At 40.4% G+C, this 22662-nt stretch overlaps 1 protein-coding gene across 1 annotated transcript; it reads right to left on the bottom strand.

Annotated features, from left to right (window-relative positions):
* Window positions 1-16321: 16321 nt before the first annotated feature.
* cxcr4a (chemokine (C-X-C motif) receptor 4a) lies at window positions 16322-18437 on the bottom strand. The gene is made up of 2 exons (XM_060868969.1): window positions 18338-18437; window positions 16322-18188 (listed from the first exon to the last, which is right to left on the bottom strand). The coding sequence occupies exons 1-2, from the start codon at window positions 18350-18352 to the stop codon at window positions 17109-17111; spliced, it is 1095 nt and encodes a 364-aa protein (XP_060724952.1). The 5' UTR covers window positions 18353-18437; the 3' UTR covers window positions 16322-17108.
* Between the last annotated feature and the right edge of the window lie 4225 nt (window positions 18438-22662).

Below are 22662 nucleotides of genomic sequence, written 5' to 3'. Positions count from 1 at the left end.
AGATATAACAAGGAAAGATAAAGATAAGAAGGAACAAGCAAAGATGGTTGGTGCCTGTTATTGGTGTACGTCACTGGTGAAGTTAGCTTAGAACAATCCCAAGCACATAACATGGAAACAAAACGTCCAATTTCCGCTCTAATTTATTATTATAATTGTTTCAATTTATGTTTAAATAGTTAATTCTGTTTAACTATAAAATGCTAGAAAGGCCCACAAGAGACAAGCTATAAGCAGTAGTACATGCAGCTTGTCACATGTGAATGTAGCTGCACTAGATCATGTTCACCAGAAGGTCACTATGGTTTAAATTTGTTTATATTAAGGCCAGTAGAACCAAACAAATTCAGTCTTGGGATTTTGTTGGGATTGGTTAGAATTCCTTCAGGATACAGCATGAGTGAGATTGAAAACGTACGCCACTCTAGTTTCTGCTATAAATAAATGCCACAGATGTTTACAATAGTGTCTTGCAGGTGTGGTTATGTAGACAATCGTGTCAGACTCAAGCATCAGCGCATCGTGTGGTTTTATTTTTGCAGTATACAGGTTTTGGGTTTTAATGTGGTTTCCTAAACAGAAGAACGAAAGACACCGGATGGCGCCAATTTTTGAAATCTGTGACATCAACTACATCTGTGAAAGGGTGGAGTAACATGTTTTGACTACAGCCAGGCTGCTCTGCTTATGAAACCCAGAGCTACGCTGAAGTCGATCTACCATCCGTTTTTGATACTGCCTTCTATTTCTGAGTTTGTCTGGCATTGTGTGACATGTATTATGGTTTTTACTTTATTGAACTTTCACTCTTTTTCAAATAAATAAAAAAGATCCTTCACACTTTCATATTTGTATTTTTCAGTAAAGTTTCCAATTGTTGCATTAGTTTAAAATGTACTCAATCAGCATCAGGATGAAAGGTTTAATTTACATGAGGTAATTATTATTTTTTTTAAATTCCATTGAATCTGAAGACGTATTAGGTTTGATTATGTAAATTAGCTAGTTCAATTTTAGCAGAGATGAGGATGTTGAGGTTCTCTTTAGGAGTGACGAGGATGGACAGGATTCGGAACGAGCACATCAGAGTGACAGCTCAGGTTGGCTGTTTTGGGGACAAGGTCAGAGAGACTAGATTGAGATGGTTTGAACATGTACAGAGGAGGGAGACGGTTATATTGGTAGAAGGATGTTGGACATGGAGCTGCCAGGTAAGAGGTCAAGAAGAAGGACAAAGAAGAGATATATGGATGTGTGAAATGAGGACATGAAGGTAATTGGTGCAAGAGCAGATATGCTGAGGATAGAGTTAGGTGGAAACAGATGATTCTCTGTGGCGACCCCTAACGGGAAAAGACAAAAGTAGAGGAAGAAGATGAAGAGCTAGTTGAATTAGCTTTGCTAAATTCTGTAAATTAGTTTGTTAAATTATCCAGATGATTTAAATGGTTACACTCTGGCTAATTGTTTTTAATGATAACGCTCGTTAGCTCATTAATTTTAAAAGGGTTACTAAACATCAGCTAAACAGCAAGCCAAAATAATCAACTGATTGCTGATTGCTAACAAAGCTAGATTTGTCATCAGCTTTTATCAGCAGTTATTTTTTTATTTTTACTTTTGAATATGTGATGATGTTTAAATCACACTTTTTACTTTTTGGCACCATACTGCTTTTAGTTTAGCATGTCGGAAAATACTTTCTAAAATTCTTTCCATGTCCTCACACTGGTGAAGAAAAGTTAACTGCCTTTTTTTTTTCTTTACAAGTGTAAACATGCAAATATTCATATGAGAAGATAATAAACAGGCTTACGCAGGCACACAGTAGCTGAATCACCACACACACAAACACACAACTGATACAGGTAGAAGGGGTACAGACAGTGGCGTCTAGACGTCTGTCATGTGTCGGCGCCATCAGAGCTGCAGTTTCGTAAGGTTTGAAGTTTGCGAGTTTAGGGAAGCAGGATTCTTTCCTTACACAATCGAGCCTGGAGCATGTCAACACCTTAAACTGCCAAAAAGACAGACAGGTAGATAGAGAGAGAGAAAGAGAGAGTGAGAAAGATATCATCTGTATGAGTGCAAAGACTAACGTTTGTCATGAGTTTTAACACGTAAGGTACTTGTTGTACTATCTGATATGATTGAGGCTAGATTAACCAGTAAAGCTCAAAATACCAGAAACTCTTGATCTATGAGGTCATTTAAGGGTTGAACGTACAGTTTTATTCTACAGGAAAATTAGAATTCATCCAATAATTTACTACAAAGTCATTGATAAAGATATAGGCAGTAATGCATAAAAAAGTCCTTTGCATGTATTTGAATTACTTGATTAATTGAAATACTCAACATGTAAAGTTAGGGGGTCACGGTGGCTTAGTGGTTAGCATGTTCGAATCACACCTCCAGGGTCAGGGTTCGATTCCCGACTCAACCTTGTGTGTGTGGAGTTTGCATGTTCTCCCCGTGCCTCGGGGGTTTCCTCCGGGTACTCCGGTTTCCTCCCCTGGTCCAAAGACATGCATGGTAGGTTGATTGGCATCTCTGGAAAATTGTCCGTAGTGTGTGATAGTGTGTGTGTGCCCTGCGATGGGTTGGCACTCCGTCCAGGGTGTATCCTGCCTTGATTCCCAATGACGCCTGAGATAGGCTCCCCGTGACCCGAGGTAGTTCGGATAAGCGGTAGAAGATGAATGAATGAATGAACATCTAAAGTTACTCCAATAAGAAAGGTGTGTAGATGCAAACATCTGTCAAGCTGTTGTAGGAAAATAATCAAGGCCAGGGTGTCGTGATGAGACGCTAAGTTAGAGAAGTTACTTTCAACAAACAATCGACAACTTTGATTATTTTCCAGTAACCGTATGTCACAGAGAGTTTATTTCTCCACAGCGTTTTGTCAAAGATTGTAAACATCCATGAGAAAAGTTCCATGTTATTGGTTATGTTAGAGAACGAGCGCATTAATGGAAATGTGCACTGCGATCAGAGCTGCTGTTATCAAAAGTGCATCAACACCTTCTGACCAATCAGATTTGAGAATCAGTTAAAGCCAGTCCTAAGACCCTAAACTGTGTTTCCAGGAACATCAAGCTACTGAAATAATCCACACACATATGTGCAGATGATTGGGTTTTTAGTAGCCTAGACTGAGGGAGTGCAGATGTGGAGGGGTCAGAGGTCATCCCCAGAAGGTCAGAAGCTGCACTGAGCAGGAGAGTTTTTCTAAACAAGACGGATTTCATCTCTCCAGGGCAGAATTTCATCAAGAGAGACAAAAATGCACTTAAGAATTTAATGGTATGTGTTGCAAAAGTGAAAATCCCCCAGTGTAACTTTATGGCAAGGTATGATGAGAGCAGCTTTATATAATTATATATACTGTGTTTACGTGTAAGGACCTGCATCGTCTTCAAATATGAACACTGATGTGTGGAAGCACAAGTCTGAGTGTCTGCATGTGGAGAAAAAAGCTAGATAAGATTTAGACCTAGATGAGATAAGCAACTTTTATCCTTTTATTTCACTTAGGTTCTAACACCTAGATCGCTCGTATTACTAGCTGGATGAACCACTTCTTCTCAAAATACCAGAAACTCTTGACCTGTGAGGTCACAAGGGCCTTAATCGTGATTTGACAAAATGTTCATTTGTCATCATTTAATAAGTAGTTAGGTTACTGTTAGTTAGCTCTCTTTTAGTTCTCTGTTCTAACTCTACAATTAAATATCCTACAATTAGTTTGCTAGCAAAATTGGCAAAAAAAAAAACCCAGTCAATGCAGTTAGCTTACTTAGCTAGGAAAATATGTACAGTGCTAATCGATAATGAATACGGCCGTGTGAATTCCGTTACACGCGCACTTCTGCGTGTGTAGGTGTGTGTGAGGATGCAGTTGTTCATGTGTGAGTGTGAGAATGCACCTGAAACTCTCACTCTGTCCTTGTTGATTGTTTAAGGCAACATCTGAAAAACTTCCGTATGTGTTTGTTAAGGGTAGAAAATACATAAAGGAAAATCATTGTATGCAGGAGCAGCTGTGGAAGTGTGTGTGTGTGTGTGTGTGTGTGTGTGTAGGCCATGAAAAGCAATACACCCAAACAGCAAAGCCTATTTCCTTCTCGGGTATTATACGTGTCAAACAGGGACAGGTGGGTGGAGCTAAACTTAGTGCAGCTCACCGATTGGTCAACGGAAATCGTATCTGAATAGAACTTTTTATAGCAATATTCAGTAGTAGGAGACTTTAAGTTGCATAGGTCATTTCAATTACTTATGCACAGGAATGTTTCCCTGATGAAGGGTTTTTTCATTTGTTTTACATTTCTTGCGTAAAAGTCTGTCTGTCTGTTTGTCTCTCTTTCTTTTCTTGAGAATTCAGGTCGACCTGTATTAAGCCCTATTTGGACGGGATTAGTTTTACGTGGGGACGTGGGGGTAAAGTAATTATTACCAGAGCGTCTCTGTGATTTTAGTCCCGTCCGAATGTGCCATCTGGGTAATCATTATGGACAATGTCAGTAAAGATTACGGCGACTTTTACCTTCTGTAAAAAGGTCCGGAAAAATGACCTCAGGTAATACTAATCGCGTCCGAATAGACCCGCTGTAAATATGTACGATAAAATTCTGTCATTTCCTGTTTAAAAGTAGTTTTTGGCGCGTTTTGTAAGCATGGAGGCGCCATGTTGTCTGTTTGCGCACATGATAACAGGAAGCAACGTCATACACACATGACGACAAGGAGGTTACTGTGGTGCGTAAAGCGAGTTACCCCTCCCACTTCTGCTAGTTTTACTGAGATGTCTTGTCCCGTGCGAATTGGCCAATTAATATTACAGACGTCCTGAAGTAAAATTGCATTACTCCACGTCCCCACGTAAAACTAATCCCGTCCAAATAGGGCTTTAGTATGGATTAGTATCTGCACCGTGTCGTACCATGCCGTATATTTTGGTGAGATACAGTGCCCTTGGCCTTAACGACTACAGTGCCTGAACGACTTGCGGCGTGTAATTCAGAGCAGATGATGGATTAGTGCCTTGGTGTGGACATGTGAAAATGGTGCTAGCTGAACAGTGTTCCCTTTCCCACCATTGTCTGCTGAATTCCACAGGAAACGAAACTCGGAAGCTTGCTCGGTTCAGCTCGGCCTGCACCTCACCTTGGCATTGAACTTGACCATCAATCTAACCTAATGATTATGGTTTGACAGGAATATGGTCTTCCTATTCCTCTGTTCCGCTTATCCGTCACCGAGCAGCGTTTAAGTCTACTTTTTTAGTTAGAGAAGATGAGTGATGAGCTGTCAGGGTGTGCAGCAGAAGGATATCTTGCAGTTCTCTTGAAGCAGTATAGTCAAGTCAGGAAAAGTTACATCTTTACCTCTGACACTGCAGACTCCTTCATCCTATTGGCATACTTGTCTGTATGATTTTATTAAAACACAACTCTGTTTGTTATTAGATCATTTATATCCATGTGCAGGAACTGTTACTCTTGAAAGAATAATGTACTAAATTTCAGTCCCGTGTAAAATATAAACACCTGGTGTGTGACTGATTTTGAAAGAGTCGATTTTATGTGTGGGGTTTTGCAGACCTGGCAACCTTTAAAACACTGGTACACCTTTGACATGATGCAAGAAGCAAACTAGAAAAACATAGGCACAAGGACTTCAAGAGCTGGCCAGAAAGATATGAGATAAAAGAGATTCCTAGGAAAGCTTCAGACACACACACACACACACACACACACACACACACACACACACACACAAACATACACACAGACAAACATAGTCAGCTGCAGGATGTTGTTGGGCTTTTGAGGACATCCTCCACACTGAATGAATGGATAGCTGTTTTATTGGATGAAGCACTGCCTGGTTGTGAATACAAAGCAGACGGAGCAGACGGAGCTGATGGAGCAGACGGAGCAGACGAACTGCTGACCAGGAAACCATCATGGAAGGAAATCTTTATATCACAGAATCATTGTGCTATTGTTGTATTTTTAGTGAGTAGAATACGTGCGTGAGTTAATGTTTGGGTTTAGAACGATAGCCTGGTTCACATGCACTGATTGAAGTGTGTGTGTGTGTGTGTGTGTTTAAATTGCGTGTGTGTACATTTTGTGTGTGTGTACATTGTGTGTACAGTATTGCTAGGTCACCTGTTGTGCTCTTCGGACTTCCCACAAACAGATAGGAAGAAGCATTTCCTGTTGTTGAACATCTATTGTCGTGGTCGATGCTCTATAATTAGAGCTAATCCTGAGAGCTACAGTTACATGCAGAAGTAAGTCAAAATAATAATAAGAACAAATATATGTTTTATATATATTAGTGTGTTAGGATTCCACCATTCAAATGTTCAATTATTATTGTGAAAGAAAAACTGTGTATTCTTAGAAATTAATAAGAAATTAATAATAAACTTAAACTTATCCAACATAAATACCTAATCCCACATTAAACTATCCAACTTATTTAAAATGACATTTTTTTAAGATAAAGTGTAACCTAGATGTATTTTAATGTGCACTGTAATGTACAGATTTATTTATTTTAAAATCCAGGAAGTGCTAAATCACATGAGGTAGCTAGCCCTATTAGCAGATATTAGCTATCTGACGCTAACATTATTGCACACAGGTCGATGCTGTTAGTGTAAACAAAAGCTTAACCTTGTGGGAGGAGAACATCTGGCTCGAAGGTCAAGTCTATTAACGGTCTCAGAGAATGGATGCTTTTCTAAGCAGGATTGTTTTCCCAGTTTATTCATTAACTTCAGATCTCAAACCCCGTGTGAGACGCATCATGTGCTGGACAAAGTTTGGCGAGGACAGGGCTGTGTGTAGATGCTGTATTGTAAGTTATAACATCAAACATTTTTATAAACTGCACTAGTGATGATTTTACATCTAGAAGGTAATCTTAATTTCTGCATAGCAACAGAACAAGATATAAAGATATAAGATAAATAATACATGTGATAAATGATACACATGATTTGACCAGCTTAGAAATCTAGAGTATGTTCATTTTTTTTTTTCACTTTAATTCCTTAATAATTTTTAATCATCACAAAATCACATGATTTAATTTGAATAACAGAATAAAACTCTCGTTGTTTAAAGGGTTAAAAGTGTCTGAATGTCGCTCTTTATTAACCTTGTGTAACCTTCCTCAGGTGAGAGACACGTCAAACATTTTCTTACAAACTAGCACACACACGCACACACACACACACACACACACACACACACACACACACACACACTTCAGATGGATTCCAGGTGGAACGGGGAGGGTTTATTAGGTTGAAATTAATGAATCAGTGAGTGAATCATTGAGTGAATCAGTGAGTGAATCAGTTCAATAACACAATTTGTGCTCATTTTTGTCTTTATGAAAGCGTTTATTTATTCAAATTGTTCCCAAATCCTGATCTCTCAGTTATGAGATCATTTCTCTGTGGAAACACACTCATAATTAAACCCTGCAGGTCAGTGGGTCTGAGACTGGACTAAACTCTTTCCACTTACGGTTCATAAACACCAAAACACAATGCCTTCTCTGAGATTCCGCTCTGTAGAATAAGCCTTTGCTTGTTTTGTTTTGTTTGTTTTTTTCTGTAAACCCAAAAAATTACCCCCACAGGAATTGGCACAACAATGAGCATCCTTCTCATGTCATGGGGGGGGGGGGGGGGGCAGCGTCTCTCAACGCTCCCTCCTCGTTTCTATCCCTACGTTTATCCTTCCTTCTACTCACTCCATCTTCAGTGTTTCGTATCAAACCCGTTTTCCTCTTTGCTTAGCATCAGAAAAGCAGGAAGTTTCACAAAACGAGGCGCACGAGGAAAAAAGCCTCTAAGTAAACTTCCAGGTTCTATTTCTCCGGCTTCCTGTAGAGATTGTGTCCGAGGCTGTGGGAAAATAGATTTGGTTCTTTCACTCAGCACTACAGTGCGTTCACTAAACAGCCTCCAGGTCCATTGTGTGCTTGTTCTCCCAGCCCCAGCTGAGCGGTTCACATGTGTGCGTTTGTGTTCGCGTATGATCGTGTTGTTCTATGGCGGTGACTGATTTTTTCTCAGCATTGACTCAGTGGGTTCAGGCCTACTAGACTCTGCTAGGCTAGTTAGCAAGCTGCGTAATGACGAGGTATTAGCAAGAGTCAAGAGAAGACAAGTAGATGGCATGAAAGGTGAATAGATAATCTGTTTGAACTGAGAGTAAACTTGAGGAGAGAGATGTATAGACTAAAGGTCTAAAGTGCTGCAAAAACTAATAATCAACGTACCTCAGAAGCAAGAGCTCAGAACTCTCAGAAGGTTGTTTGTGACCTCAAAACTCCTTTGTTCTTTGTTTTTCTTTGTATTTTTTTTGCTTAAGCTAACAGGAAACGGCAAACTTATAAAGACACAATAAAGTAATAAAGCAAACACAATAAAGTTTATTTTATGTTTCTTTGTTTTGTTGATTTCAGGAAACATTTTTTCAAACTGGAGGTCAGAATTTCCAAGTTATGAGTTTTGACTTATAAATCCCACTGATTAACAGGTAGCTGAAAGGCGTTGTGGGTAATACAGGAAAAATGTGAGGAATGAACTACAAAATGCATCTTGGACATTGTGTACAAGATTCTCACTCACTCTCTCACTCACTCATCTTCTACCGCTTATCCGAACTACCTCGGGTCACGGGGAGCCTGTGCCTATCTCAGGCGTCATTGGGCATCAAGGCAGGATACACCCTGGACGGAGTGCCAACCCATCGCAGGGCACACACACACACTCTCATTCACTCACACAATCACACACTACGGACAATTTTCCAGAGATGCCAATCAACCTACCATGCATGTCTTTGGACCGTGGGAGGAAACCGGAGTACCCGGAGGAAACCCCCAAGGCACGGGGAGAACATGCAAACTCCACACACACAAGGCAGAGGTGGGAATCGAACCCCCAACCCTGGAGGTATGAGGCGAACGTGCTAACCACTAAGCCACCGTGCCCCCCGTGTAAAAGATTCTAATCTGAATATTTAATGTTGATTCTTTTTTTCAAAACAATGAATAGATGGATTCTGTGTGTGTGTGTGTGTGTGTGTGTGTGTGTGGCTAAACCGTAATTAAAGTGAGAGGACAGCGAGTGTGACGCGTATCAGCAGGTGTCCCGAGTTCTCACATCTATCAGATTAGCCACCGTGTCAAACTTGTTAGCAACAGAGCAGGATTAATTACATGTTAGCTGGATTAAATGTGACTTCTTTTACACCTTCCTCTACAGAGAGAGAGAGAGAGAGAGAGAGAGAGAGAGAGAGAGAGAGAGAGAGAAAGAGTGTGTGCACTGCGGAACAGCTGCTGAGGGACTTTCAGTGACTCTGATCCTCAGCTGTGGTGACAGACATAAATAAAATCCACAGCTTTTACCATTAAAGCCTCAGATCCGAGCTAATTAGCCAATTAACTCACTTACTGTTATCTATTAGCACAATCTTGCTTCTTAATGCAAGTCATCTTCATCTTGAATAATTTCAGAAGTAAACCATGACTTAGCGAGCAAGCTAAGTACTTAGCAGTTAGCAAGAGGACTCTGCAACGCAGAAGCATTAACAGCGTGCATAAAACTTTCTTTTCTTTCCCCTAAGACTTGAATTTTATTCAGTTTAGTCTAGGTAGTTTGTTTCACGATGCCAGCTGTTAGCATGAAAACTAGGTTGTCATGCTAACTCACATTTTAGAGAAACATGTTTGTGTGTTTGTTTGTTTGTGAGGATGTCAAAAAGGAAATGCTTTAGAGTGCTGTGTAAGAAGGAAGTGTGTCTTGTTTTTGTCAGTGTGTGTGTGTGTGTGTGTGTGTCAGAGGAAGTGAGTGCAGCATGAAGGAAACTGCAGGTGTTGGGACCACTGGCATGACAACAGGTGCCCAAGCACCTGCCTGTCCGTCAGCAAAGTCTGTGTGTGTGTGTGTGTGTGTGTTTATGTGCATGTGTGTTTTCTTTAACTACGTACATCTCTGCATGTACAGTTATGTGCAAATGTTTGTGCACCCCCTCCTTCCCATCCACTTTTTAGTTACTTGCATTGGACGTCTTGTTAATAAATTATTATTATTTTTTTTTTTTTGGTATGTTTTACTTAAAGGGAGTAAAAACTTTAGCTTTCTACAGCATTCTGGCTTTTATACAAGCTGATAGATGGAGGTTTTTCCACAAAATTTAGATTCTATTTCTACATTTCTGAAAATGTATTTCTGTATATACTGTTTAAAATCTTCAAAATCAGCAAATCTCTAAATACCAAAACCAAGAATTTTGTGCTTTGTTTGTGGTTTAAACTAGAGTACGTGTGCACACACTCACACACACACACACACACACACACACACACACACATATTCACACCTACCTAATCCCATCATTCATCAAATTATTTTTTATATACATAAAAGTCCAGCTGCCACGAACTCCATCTCTTTCCAAACACACACCAAGCAGATCAGATTTCTGACATCCAGCCCAAAGCTCTGACTACGCTTGTCTGATATGTCTAATCTGGTCAAAGCTGCTCAGGAGAGCCTGAGGGCCTGGCCTGTGGCACAACCTCTCAGATTGCTGGAGCGTAAAAAAAAAAAAAAAAAAAGAGCAAACGAATGCCGACTGCCCAAAGCTTTTTCATCTTAAGCCTAAACAAGGCCTAATCAGAGTTAAAGAGCTGCCGGAATGGCTGAAGTCCTGCAGAAAGCATAAATACGCAGGGTGTGTGACTTGTTGTGGAGAAGATAAGACCTAAATTATTTCTCTCTCATTTTCTTTCTCTCTTCCTAAAATACATTTCCAGTAAGTGTGTTAAACTCCCTAAAGGAGACTGTAACAGACACTACCGCAAACACTCGCAGGAGGTCTGGTGACTTTCTGGAAGAAAAAGATAAGACATAAGACTTACGTACTGTAAGGACAAAATAAAGTAGTTCTGAGAACAAATAAAGCAATAGAGTGTAAAAATACAGACACAGTAAATAAAAGTCAAATAGTTTGCAGTAAAAACAATGTAGAATCGTATAAAAATACAGTAGAAGTGACTAAAAGAAGGCTTTATTGAGTAAAAAGTGAAACTCAATTCTCACAAACTGACTTTGTTTTATGTAAAAGTACTTTCAAAATATTTTACATAAAAAATTTAAGGAGAGAGAGAACAGACTTGGCATTTCTAGTTGACCATTTACTTTATCATCACATTCAATTCTGAGTCTCTTTGAGTTTGTTAACTACAGACTACAAACTTGTTTTATTTTTTGATTGCTTTATTGCTGAATTTCCTCTTGGCTCTTCACTTTTACCTTCAAGCAAATGGGTTTGTTTCCCAGCAACCAAACACACACGTTACCCCTGCAATAAAACCGTCACTTTCTAAGTTTCTATCACTGACTGAGGGACATAAATCATGGCACAGTGCCACACCACACACAGAGAGAGAGAGAGAGAGAGAGAGAGAGAGAGAGTAAGAGAGAGAGAAAGAGAGAGAGAGAGAGCGAGAGAGAGGGTAAGAGAGAGAGAGAAAGAGAGAGAGAGAAAGAGAGAGAGAGAGGGAAAGAGAGAGAGCGAGAGAGAGAGTAAGAGAGAAAGAGAGAGAAAGAGAGAGAGAGGGAAAGAGAGAGAGCGAGAGAGAGAGTAAGAGAGAGAGAGAGAAAGAGAGAGAGAGTAAGAGAGAGAGAGAGAGAAAGAGAGAGCGCGAGAGAAAGAGAGAGAGAGAGAGAGAGTAAGAGAGAGAGAGAGAGAGAGAAAGAGAGAGAGAGAGAGAGAGAGAGAGAGAGAGAGAGAGAAGAGAGAGAGAAATGAAATCAGGAAAACAAAAACATCACAAGTGAAAATGTAGGGGGTTTCAGAAACACCCACGCTTGTAGAAAATCACATGGTAAACTCAAGAACTTGTCTAAATAAGACGTGCGTTTTGTTTAAGAGACATCATAGATCACGAAACGATAAATTCTACAAATCAAAATCAAAATTTACAAATCTAAATCTTAGATCTCAGCACTACAGAAAGGAAACGTGTTAAAACATACGAACAAAAGATATTGGAGTTGTTTAGTAAAAACAATTAAAAGTAATTATCATTTATTGCCCTTTTTTATGTGCTTCAGTGTAAATAACAACTGAAGTGATATGTAGCCTAGCAAACCTTACTGCAGATTTATTATTATTAGATTTATTAGCTCGTGTTACTCTGAGAAATAGTTTTTGTAGCTTGTGTTATTCATGTCTTGTTATTTCTTATATGGCTGAGGTGGTTGACCTGGTTGTAGTGGCGGAGGTGGTGATGGTGGTGTTGGTGGGGTTGTTATGCGGTGAGAGATGGGAAATGAGTTCAGATCAGAAAAAAAAGTGTTTTCACAGTTAGAGCTGCTGTCCCAGTGGGCTTTGCAACAGGAAGTGCTCTCCCTAACAGATACTTCCCATAAAATAACACATAACACACATACACACACAGTAATCGCACAACAAACCTCCAGGGGAGGAGGATATATCTTGTGTGTGTGTGTGTGTGTGTGTGTGTGTGTGTGTGTGTGTGTGTGTGTGTGTGATTTATGTTACTGTAACGGTTCAGGCGAGGCAGAGTTGTATTCGCTGAACATGTTGCACTGCTGTTGTTAAAGTCTGTAGCATTTGGGTCGCCCACCAACCAACTGGGGAACATTTGTAAATAATCTCAGCTTTGCCTCTTCGCCTGCCCTCATTACCCTGAATCCTTTTTGGTAAACATGCAGAGGTCCGAAGGCCGCCCCGGGGTCGTGGTGGGGGTGAAAAGGGGGTGGTATGAGTTCTCCGCCTGTCAGGGTCGCAGGAACTGGGACTGGCCACTAATGGCCCCTGACATGGGCTGTTTCCTGCACTGTGGATGTCAATAGCTTTAGCCTCTAACCCTTAAGTGGAAAAACACACGCAGACCACACCACAGCAGCGCGTCCAAATCTGCTCCGTGTGTGGACCTGTGGAGAGAAAGAACAACAGCAGACAGACTGATAGATCATTTCATCATGAGTTCTTATTGACCGAAAGTCAATACTTGAATGCATTATAAGACTTCTACAGACTGAGTTGTTATCGTGTTTTATTGGTTAAAAAGTGTCAAAACCGCACGTTAGCAGAAACCCGTTAATCTGATGGAACTGTAAATTTTAACATAGAATTTTATTGACACTTTTACACTTTGATTCCTAAACTTCCTCCATTGAAGGAAAATGTTGACTTCTGTGTCCTGACAAATAGATTTGATGAACAGAGGTTTTTTAGTTTCCTTTTTAATTTTATTTATTTATCACATTTTACTGTATGATCAAGAAGAAACTGATTATATGGTGATAACATAAAGAATGGCAAAACAGAAAACTTTTAACACATACGTACTGTGACATTTTTTCTTTTACATTTAAAAGCCAAAAGAGAGCAGAAAAACAAGGAACGGAAGAAAGAGTAGAGATTTTTATTTTTTTTTTGAAAAGTGAAAGCAGTAGAAATGAATTCATGCAGTTAGAGGAAAATAATCAACAACAAGGCAGTGTGATGAAGCAGAGTGGATTATTTTTCCCGAACAACACTACACCCGGGGTTTTATTCCTCTTGTACCACAAAACATGGCAACAGTTAGCATTTCAATTCACTGATACACGATCCTGTAGTTTTTATCCATTTATTGTTACGTTTTTATATTTTTAAAGCATTCAGCAGTATAAACTCTGCCCCTTCACTCCTTCTCCACCTCTCTCCCAGTGCTCCTGAGGGAGCCCGAGTCCGACAGAGCACTTAACACTCTCAGACATGCTAATCTTTCACACTCAACATTACAGGCCATTACAGCGACTCAGTGAGCAGACCAGGCCAGGTGTCGGCCTCCATTGTGCTCGTGTGTGAGTTTTGCTTCTCAATGGGTCGACTCTCACGCATTTCCCCCCTGTGTGTGTGAAACACGACCCTGCCGAGTGACCACTGACATGCAGAGTGTGTTTAATACGGCCATGATGCATTTACTTATTGTGTTACCTATTGTTGTAAGTTCAGGGGTTCATTTGAAAACTGTGTGTGTGTGTGTGTGTGTGTGTGTGTGTGACTTTTTTCCACTTTTTCTATTTTCTAACTGTGCTTAAAGCACAATAACGTAATTACACGTAAAAGCACATGAAAATGCCACACAAGTGACACAAGTGACATCAATGCAACAATGTGAGATCATACTTAAAAGTGAATGTGAGAAATGAGACATTAAATCAAATAAGATTTAATCGGGGAAAAGTAAACTAAAGAAATTAACACGTGAAAAATCAAGGAATCACGTGACAAAATATATCACATGACTGAATGAATGACAATGAATGAATCAGGATAAGGAATCGTTTGGAAATAAATGAATCGTATGAATAATTACACGTGAAAATAAACGAATCAGAAAAAAAATCAAATGAAATATGAAAATGAAGCACATAGGAAAATAAGATGAATCATACAAAAATTAATCGTGTGGAAAAAGTAAAACGTGCAAATCAGTGAATCATGTAGTCAAATTTTTTTTACAGATGAATCATATGAAAAGATCATATTTGGGAAGTACTTGAAAAATCTAAATGAAAATTACATATAATTAACCGTGTGAAGAAATATGTACGTGTTAAGCAGCCAGTCAGTTCGTGTTGAGTTCATTTTCAGTTCATTTTCAGAACGATTCGTAATAACGATTCATGAATTTTATGATACACATTAGAAAATCAGAGCACGTGTGCTATAAGGGAAAGATGTGTGAAACCCAATAAGACAAAACACACACTTTAATCAAGTGGGTTTTCACGTGTTGACTTTTCCTGTAAAATAAAATAAATTCTCATGTCAGATGTTACAGAACCTGGAGACTTCACCTCAGTTAGCTGTATGAGTGACAGATCTGCCCTTGACATCATTTTGATTTATATCACACTGACATGAACCTACACAAAAGAATTTGACTCATATTGCACAAAAGTGTGTTTGAGCGGAGGAGATTAATCTGTGACAGAAAGTTGTCACGGTGACGTCGGAAAGGAAAAGAAAAAAAAGATGAAGAACAAGACTGAACATGGTGAACAAGGTGTGGTTAGGTGTGTAAAGCTATGAGCATTCATTTAATCAGTTATAGTGTGTTTATATTTCCTATTTAGAAAACTAAAGAAAGCTTTGAAATATTTTTACAATGGTTTCCATGGTACCAGCTAGTTAGGTACAGGGACTAGTTCGCTGTGGTATAAAAGAAACAAAACACATATGGATTATTTATACAGTATAAAACTCAAGAAGCACAAGAGGCGTGGTTTCAGTCAGGTGGGCGGGGCTTATGAGTTGTTTACATAAACAAACCACAGGACTGACAAATTAGCGAATTAAATGTAAGTGGCATGAAAAACCTCATGATTTTTTTCCTCCTTAAACTTTCAACCAACTTTTTACTGCGTTTCAAATTTTTTTCCTATTTTAGTTTCAGGTTTACCGTCACGTGTCTAAAGGGTGCTTTAAGCATCTATAGACACTGATAGTGTAGTGCAGTGTTACACAGACACAGCTGAAGTAACAGTAAACTGTAAAAAATGTGTGTTATCATAAAGTGACATAGTGGCATTTTTTCCCAATACAGAACTCGACATTGTGTTGTAGCAGGAAATAGACAGCAAAAGACAAACATAGTGAAAAATGGAACAATTCCGAGTTCAGACTCCCCGAATAAGTCAAAAACAGATGCAATACTTCACTGAAATGTTATGAAAACTCCAACAAAGCTTTTACACCTTGCTTTACCGTTCACCTTTGATTATAAGAACAGTAACATGAAGTTACAGTAGATGTAGACGACTAGACTAATGTCGAATAAACATGTAAATAATTTAGATTTGTTTTTTTTTTTGTACTCTAAATTCTTGATTCATTTTCTGAGCAGTTTTATTCAGTTCTTGGTGCAAATGGTGGAGGTGTTTGTTTTTGCACGCACGTGTGTATGTGTGTGTGTGTGGGGGGGGGAATTCAGCTTTAGGTCTCTGAGTCACTAATCACAGAATGATTGTGAAACATGTCAGTAGCTCAATACAGGTGGCCAAGATAATGAACCGGTTTTGTCTCCAGTGAATATGGATTTTGAAAATGATCAGAGTAAAATTTTCTGCAGAGCGAGAAAAACAGAATTGTGAAGCTCTGGGTACTTTTCACAGCGCTAGGAGCAGAGCAGGGGATTTCACAATCTCACAATCAGAAACAGAAAGCACAAAAAAAAAAAAAAAAAACACCAATTTTTTTTCAAAACCAAAATCTTTTTTTATTACAAGGACTCAAAAACACAGCTGTACACAGCAGCGCATATGAAAGTAGAAATCTGTAAACACAATAAATAAGAGCCGTGATGTACATAAGTGCAGAATCAAAAAGACAAATACGAATAATAACAAGAACTATACAGGTCTGTTTCTGGTATTTCCATCCGCTATGCTGTTAAAACAGATGTAAGCAAAACAGCACATGGTGGTATTTTGATAACACATCTGTGTGTCCTGTCAAACAAAACTTTTTTTTTTTTTAAACACAACCGGTGTGTTCAGCAGACACTCATGGAACCTCAAACCAGGACAATACAAATCAAACAACATAAAAGCTGATTGTTAAGACAGATGGATGGCATTTCCAAAGAAATCCAAAAAATAGATGGATGACATTTTTTTTGCTAGTGCACAATGTTGTGCAGTTCACAATAAGATAAGTTTAACACAGTATAACACAGAAATGAGTGATAACAGCCTTCGGACCACTCGGTGTCCATCTCAATCATAAAAATCATTCAAAAACCCTCGGATGCAAATCTTGACAGGAATGGAGATGTGATAGAAAGCTAAGAGCAGATGCTTTGCAAACTCATGATATTGTGCAGTCCATCGTAACAAATATGACACAAAAATGTGGTAAAACTCGTGAGTCATTTCGAGCTCAGGCTCAGCCTGGTCATTCAGTCACCTCAGTCTACATGGATATTTACATCATGTCTTTTTTTTTATCTAGAGGAGTTCTCGTGTTATTTATTGAGCGTTAACTGGTGTGAAAGCTCGACGATTCGGACTCCGTGGACACCGAGGACATGCCTCCTTTTTTCTTAGAGAGGCTCTTGAGACTGGATCCGCGTCCGGAGGTGAGCGCGCGCCGCGCCGACTTCTTAAACTTCACCCCGAGGAAGGCGTAAAGGATCGGGTTGAGGCAGCAGTGGAAGTACGCGAGTGCCTCGGTGACGAAAATCCACGTCTCGAGGCCGCTCTCGAGCTCGCAGCTGTGCGGGATGACGCCGAGTTGCAGGAGCGTGTCCACGACGATGCCCGCGCAGTAGGGAAGCCAGCAGGCGAAGAAGCACGCCACGAGAGCCACGGTGGTGCGCAGCGCGCGCCTTTTTTGCGCCCCCTTAGAGCCGCGCGATAGCGTGACGATGATGACGCAGTAGCACACCAGGATCACGAGACCGGGCAGAACGAAGCCGACTAGCACGTGCTGCGCGCGGAACGCCGCCATCCACGCAAGCGCCGTGTCCTCCGGGTAGATTCGCTGGCAAACGACGCGCGTCTCGTCCCCGCCGCCGACCTCCTCGGCGCGCGCAAACGCCAAGTCGGGCGCCGTGAGGAGCGCCGCAGGAAGCCACGCACCCAGGTACACCACGCGCTCGGACAGCAAACGGCGCGTAGCCTGGCTGCTCGTGGCGTGCACCACGGCCAGGTAGCGGTCCAGGCTGATGAAGGCGAGCAGGAGAACGCTTCCGTACAGGTTCACCGTGTACACCATGTGCACGAGCACGCACATGAAGCCACCGAAGCGCCAGCCGCTCGCCGCGTCCACCGCCCAGAACGGCAACGAGAGAACGAACAGAAGGTCGGCCACGGACAGGTGCAGCCGGTAGCGGTCAGTCATGGTGCGCGACTTCCTCTGGCACCCCATCACCGCCACCACCAGCCCGTTACCCACGAGCCCCAGCGCGAAGATCAAACCGTACACCGTGGGGAGCAAAACCCTCTGCAGGTCCTGGTTCCCCTCCCGGTTGCATGGCGTCTCAAAATCAGCGCCAATGTCTCCAGAGCCAAACTCCGTCGTGTTGTCATTGAGGAACTCATCCTCAAATATAATGTGCTGCAAAAACAAGAACGCCAATCATTAGGGTTATAAACACGAATTAGAGCGTTATTAACATGAATAAGAGGTGTATATGCAATCATCATCTACAGCTAACTCATAAATGTTGTAGATTTGCAGTCAAACACAACAGGATTGAAACTCACTTCGTAATAAGACATTGTCCAGCTGAGATAAATCCTCTCTCACACCCTCGAGGTCTCACTGAGTCTCCAAGGTCTCCACTTTACGTTTAAATGCGCCTCGCTACGCAGAAACCACGCCCACTGACACTGAGCCACGCCCACATACACGAGCCACTACAAAGCGTTGTTTTAACAAAGCGCCCTTTTCCTGTTTTCAGGCTTAAAGACAGATGCTTTTATCTGGATGTGCAGAAAAAATACTGCAGACAGATAGATAGATAGATAGATAGATAGATAGATAGATAGATAGATAGATAAACAGAGAGAGAGAGAGATAGATAGATAGATAAACAGATAGATAGATAGATAGATAGATAGATAGATAGATAGATAGATAGATAGATAGATAGATAGAAAAACAGGTTGTCTGTAGTATGGAGGAAGTAAAAAAATGACACGCACAGCATTAGTACTGGTTTATTTTCTGTGTGTGTGTGAGTGAGTGTGTGTGTGTGAGAGTGTGTGTGAGAGAGTGAGTGTGTGTGTGTGTTTAAGCAAAGTAATGAAATTACACTTCTCTTCCAGAGTCAGTGAGAGGTGAGAAGATAAAATTAGTGGAAATGTTGGGGTTCGACTCTCTCTTTTTATTCACTCCTCTCAGACACACTGTATGATAATCCATCATATGGTGTGTGTGTGTGTGTGTGTGTGTGTGTGTTAATGAGGGGTGCTCTTTATCATGCTAAGACCTCTCAGATGGGTGTTAAGGTGTTAAGAATGCAGATGATCAGACACTTGCTTAAGGATCGCTCGTTACATCGATAGCAAGTTGCTGTGGTATTAAGAGGAATAAAACCTCTGTAGCTGTGTTACATCACACTACGGCTTTGTTGATTGTTTTCCTTTAGAAGCACAACATGAGGACTTATTCCTTACTCATGTAAAGGTGAATACAGAATATAGATAGTGTCTGATATTTTACATGAATTCTTGTTTCAAGTCCTACTTTCCTGCCACCAATCCATATTCATCCATTTAATTCATAAATATTTTGATATTTTCTATCGATTTTGTCCTTAGTGATTATATTGCTAATTCTTTATATAGCTAATTTTATTATTTTAACTCTATTTTATTCTTCTAAAAATTATTGTGTACAGTTTTGTATAATAAACTAATCCAAAAATGAGTTAAAGTCACTGCTGTGTGTGTGTGTGTGTATGCATGTGTGTGTATGTGTGTGTGTTTGTTTGTGTGTATATGTGTGTGTTTGTGTGTGTGTGTGTGTGTGTTTGTGTGTATGTGTGTGTGTGTTTGTGTGTATGTGTATGTGTGTGTTTGTGTTTGTGTGTGTATGTGTTTGTGTGTGTGTGTTTGTGTATGTGTGTGTGTGTGTGTTTGTGTGTGTTTGTTTGTATGTGTGTGTTTGTGTGTATGTGTGTGTGTGTGTTTGTGTGTGTGTGTTTGTGTGTATGTGTGTTCTCTGAAGAAAGCACACAGCATTTCATCAGCATTACTGACAATCTAATATGGCTGCTCTATATATCTTCGCCAGATGCTGGTTAGGGACCTTAATGGGAAGGTCATTCATCTTTAGGACAAAGTGTGTGTGTGTGTGTGTGTGTGTGTGTGTGGAGTGAAACATGAGTTTTTACCTACAGCCTTAACAGAAGAGGTTGTCACAGAAATATCCTTCTCAAGATGTCAAGGTGATAAGGTCACTGGGGTTGTGTATGTGTGTGTGTGTTTATGTGTATGTGTGTGTGTGTGTGTGTGTGTGTGTGTGTGTGTGTGTGGTTTAGAGTAGACCTCCAGGCAATATCTCACTCTTCCTGACAATGTTCAACTCCATCATTCTCCATCTCCTATAAGAAGTCTAAGATAGGGTCTGTGTTGTAATAATAATAATAATAATAATAATAATAATAATAATAATAATAATAATAATAATAATAATAAACAGAAGATGATGAAGAGCTTTAAGTTTTTAGCATCAATGCTGGTTTTGATTTCACCGCTCTATTGTCATTTAGAAGAAACAAAAAAGTTTTTCCACTGATTCATTACTCGCCCACCGAACAAGCCAGATTTCATATGACCTTTAGTTTGTTTACGCAGTAGACACCTACACTGTTTTTTATATTTGTCTTTGTGCATATGTACCCATATGTATGTGTGTGTGTGTGTGTTGTGTGTTTGTGTGTGTGTGTGTGTGTGTGTGTGTGTGGGAAGATGAAAGGCAACCACAGGAGCCAGACTCAAACAATCATTACATGGGTCTCTTGTGCTTCTAATGATACAACAGAGAGAGAGAGAGGGAGTGAGAAAGAGAGAGAGAGACAGAGAGAGAGAGGGAGAGGGAATCACAGAGAGAGAAAGAAGGAGAGAGAAAGAGGGAAACAGAGAGAGAGAAAGAGAGACAGAGAGAGAGAGAGAGGGAGAGGGAATCACAGAGAGAGAGAAGGAGAGAGAAAGAGAAATAGAGAGAGAGAGAGAGTGTGTGTTTAGTGATGGTGTGGCTCTGAGCATAACGAGTGAGAGCAGATGTCTCCACTTGAACGGTGTGGGAAAGACAGAGCAGGTTTTTTAGAGAAAGAAGGCTGAAGTCGGCAGTTTACATGACAACACACACACACACACACACACAGTTGTGGTCAGCTGTCACAAAGAAAGTAAAGTAGTCCAAAAAGGCAAAACATTCTAATTAAGTAATTCCCCCAGAGCGATGCTGAGTTCTGAATTCTGATTGGTCAGAAAATGTTGATTCTTTAAAAAGCGTTGTTTCTTTTTTCCCTTCAAACTTTCTAAAAGGCTGCTCTTTATCTTATGTGTTATGCAGTTCATTTTGTTTTTATTTTGAACATACTGGTGTGTAGACGTGTGGAGCTTGACACAATTAGTTTATACAGTTTGTTTTTTTGGCTCCGCCCCCTGAACTGAGCTACAGTGTGATGGTCAGTCTGGAGTCCTGATCATTTAGGGTTCGTTCATAGAAAATGTAGTTCATTTATGTTTCATCATTTTACACTCTGTGTGTGTGTGTGTATGTGTGTGTGTGTGTGTGTGTGTGTGTGTGTGGGAATTATTTTCCTCAGATTTATTTATTGCTCTTTGTTTTCTTAATTATATTTTATTTGAATTTTTGCTGAGCAATCACTCAGTTTAACAATTGTGTGTGTGTGTGTGTGTGTTTATGTTTGTCTCCGTAGCTGTAATTACAATATAATTCTTTCCAGGCCTTTCATTCCTAAAAATCCCCTGAGAGACTGTGAAGATTGGAAAATTGGAAAATTGCACAGACTGAGCCTTTGAAAGAGTGGCCAACCGCTGGCTTTTGGGCATTTCAGGGTCTTTGGGGTTCTCACACACACACACACACACACACACACACACACACACACACACACACACACACACACACACACACTCACAGACATAAAAAGAAAGACATGAAGATTTTCTACTTGAGTCTGACGTTAGCATAGAGGCAATGCACAGGGGATAAAACAAATAGAGGATAAGTGCAAACACACACACACACACACACACACACACACACACCGGCCCTTAGGACAGGGCAGAGTGACATTGATAAGAATACAATAGGCATGATGGGACCAGATAAGGACAGCCGCAAAACTACTCAATTGTGTGTGTGTGTGTGTGTGTGTGTGTGTAAGAGAGAGCATTTGCAACTATCATTTGTTTGTTTTGTCGCCTCTTGTGTATGCACACGATTCAACCATGAAACATTTAATCTTCATACTTTCATCTGTGTGTGTGTGTGTGTGTGTATGGGCTGAGGTCTATCTGCATAGCCAGAAGGGGGGTGTTTCTCAGCAATGGCTTGGTGCCTTGAAGTCTGTATGGGGGGCCACAAAAGTTGTAGCCTCGGGGCAGCTGAAAAACAAATCACTGCCTTGCTGCCCCATTAAAGGGCAAGAGAGGGCAGGAGACACAAAAAAAGGAGGAGAGAGGAGAACAGAGGGAAGGGAATGTTAGAGGAGACACCTGTTTGAGCAGCGACACCTCCCCCATGTATTCTTTCACCTTTCTTTTATTTTGTGGCCTCTGATATAAAGCCATCAGCTGCAGCATGAAGTAGAAACACAGTCAGCTAGCGTTCATCACTAGAAAGCCACAGGTCACTGTTTTATTCACTAGTGTGACACTGAGCCATGATTTCACAATTAGTTATCATTTACTCCTTGATAATAAACCGAGACATATAAATATTCATGTCATATTCCTCAGGAAAGTTCGGAAGAAAGTAACAGATCGTCTTTGCTGCTGGTGAGCGACCTTAACTAGTACAGAGACAGACAGACAGACAGACAAACAGACAG

The sequence above is a fragment of the Tachysurus vachellii genome, chromosome 4 (genome assembly GCF_030014155.1).
Source record: "Tachysurus vachellii isolate PV-2020 chromosome 4, HZAU_Pvac_v1, whole genome shotgun sequence".
Taxonomy (NCBI): domain Eukaryota; kingdom Metazoa; phylum Chordata; class Actinopteri; order Siluriformes; family Bagridae; genus Tachysurus; species Tachysurus vachellii.
Note: the sequence above shows the minus strand (reverse complement) of the source record. Positions and strands in the feature narration are given on the sequence as shown.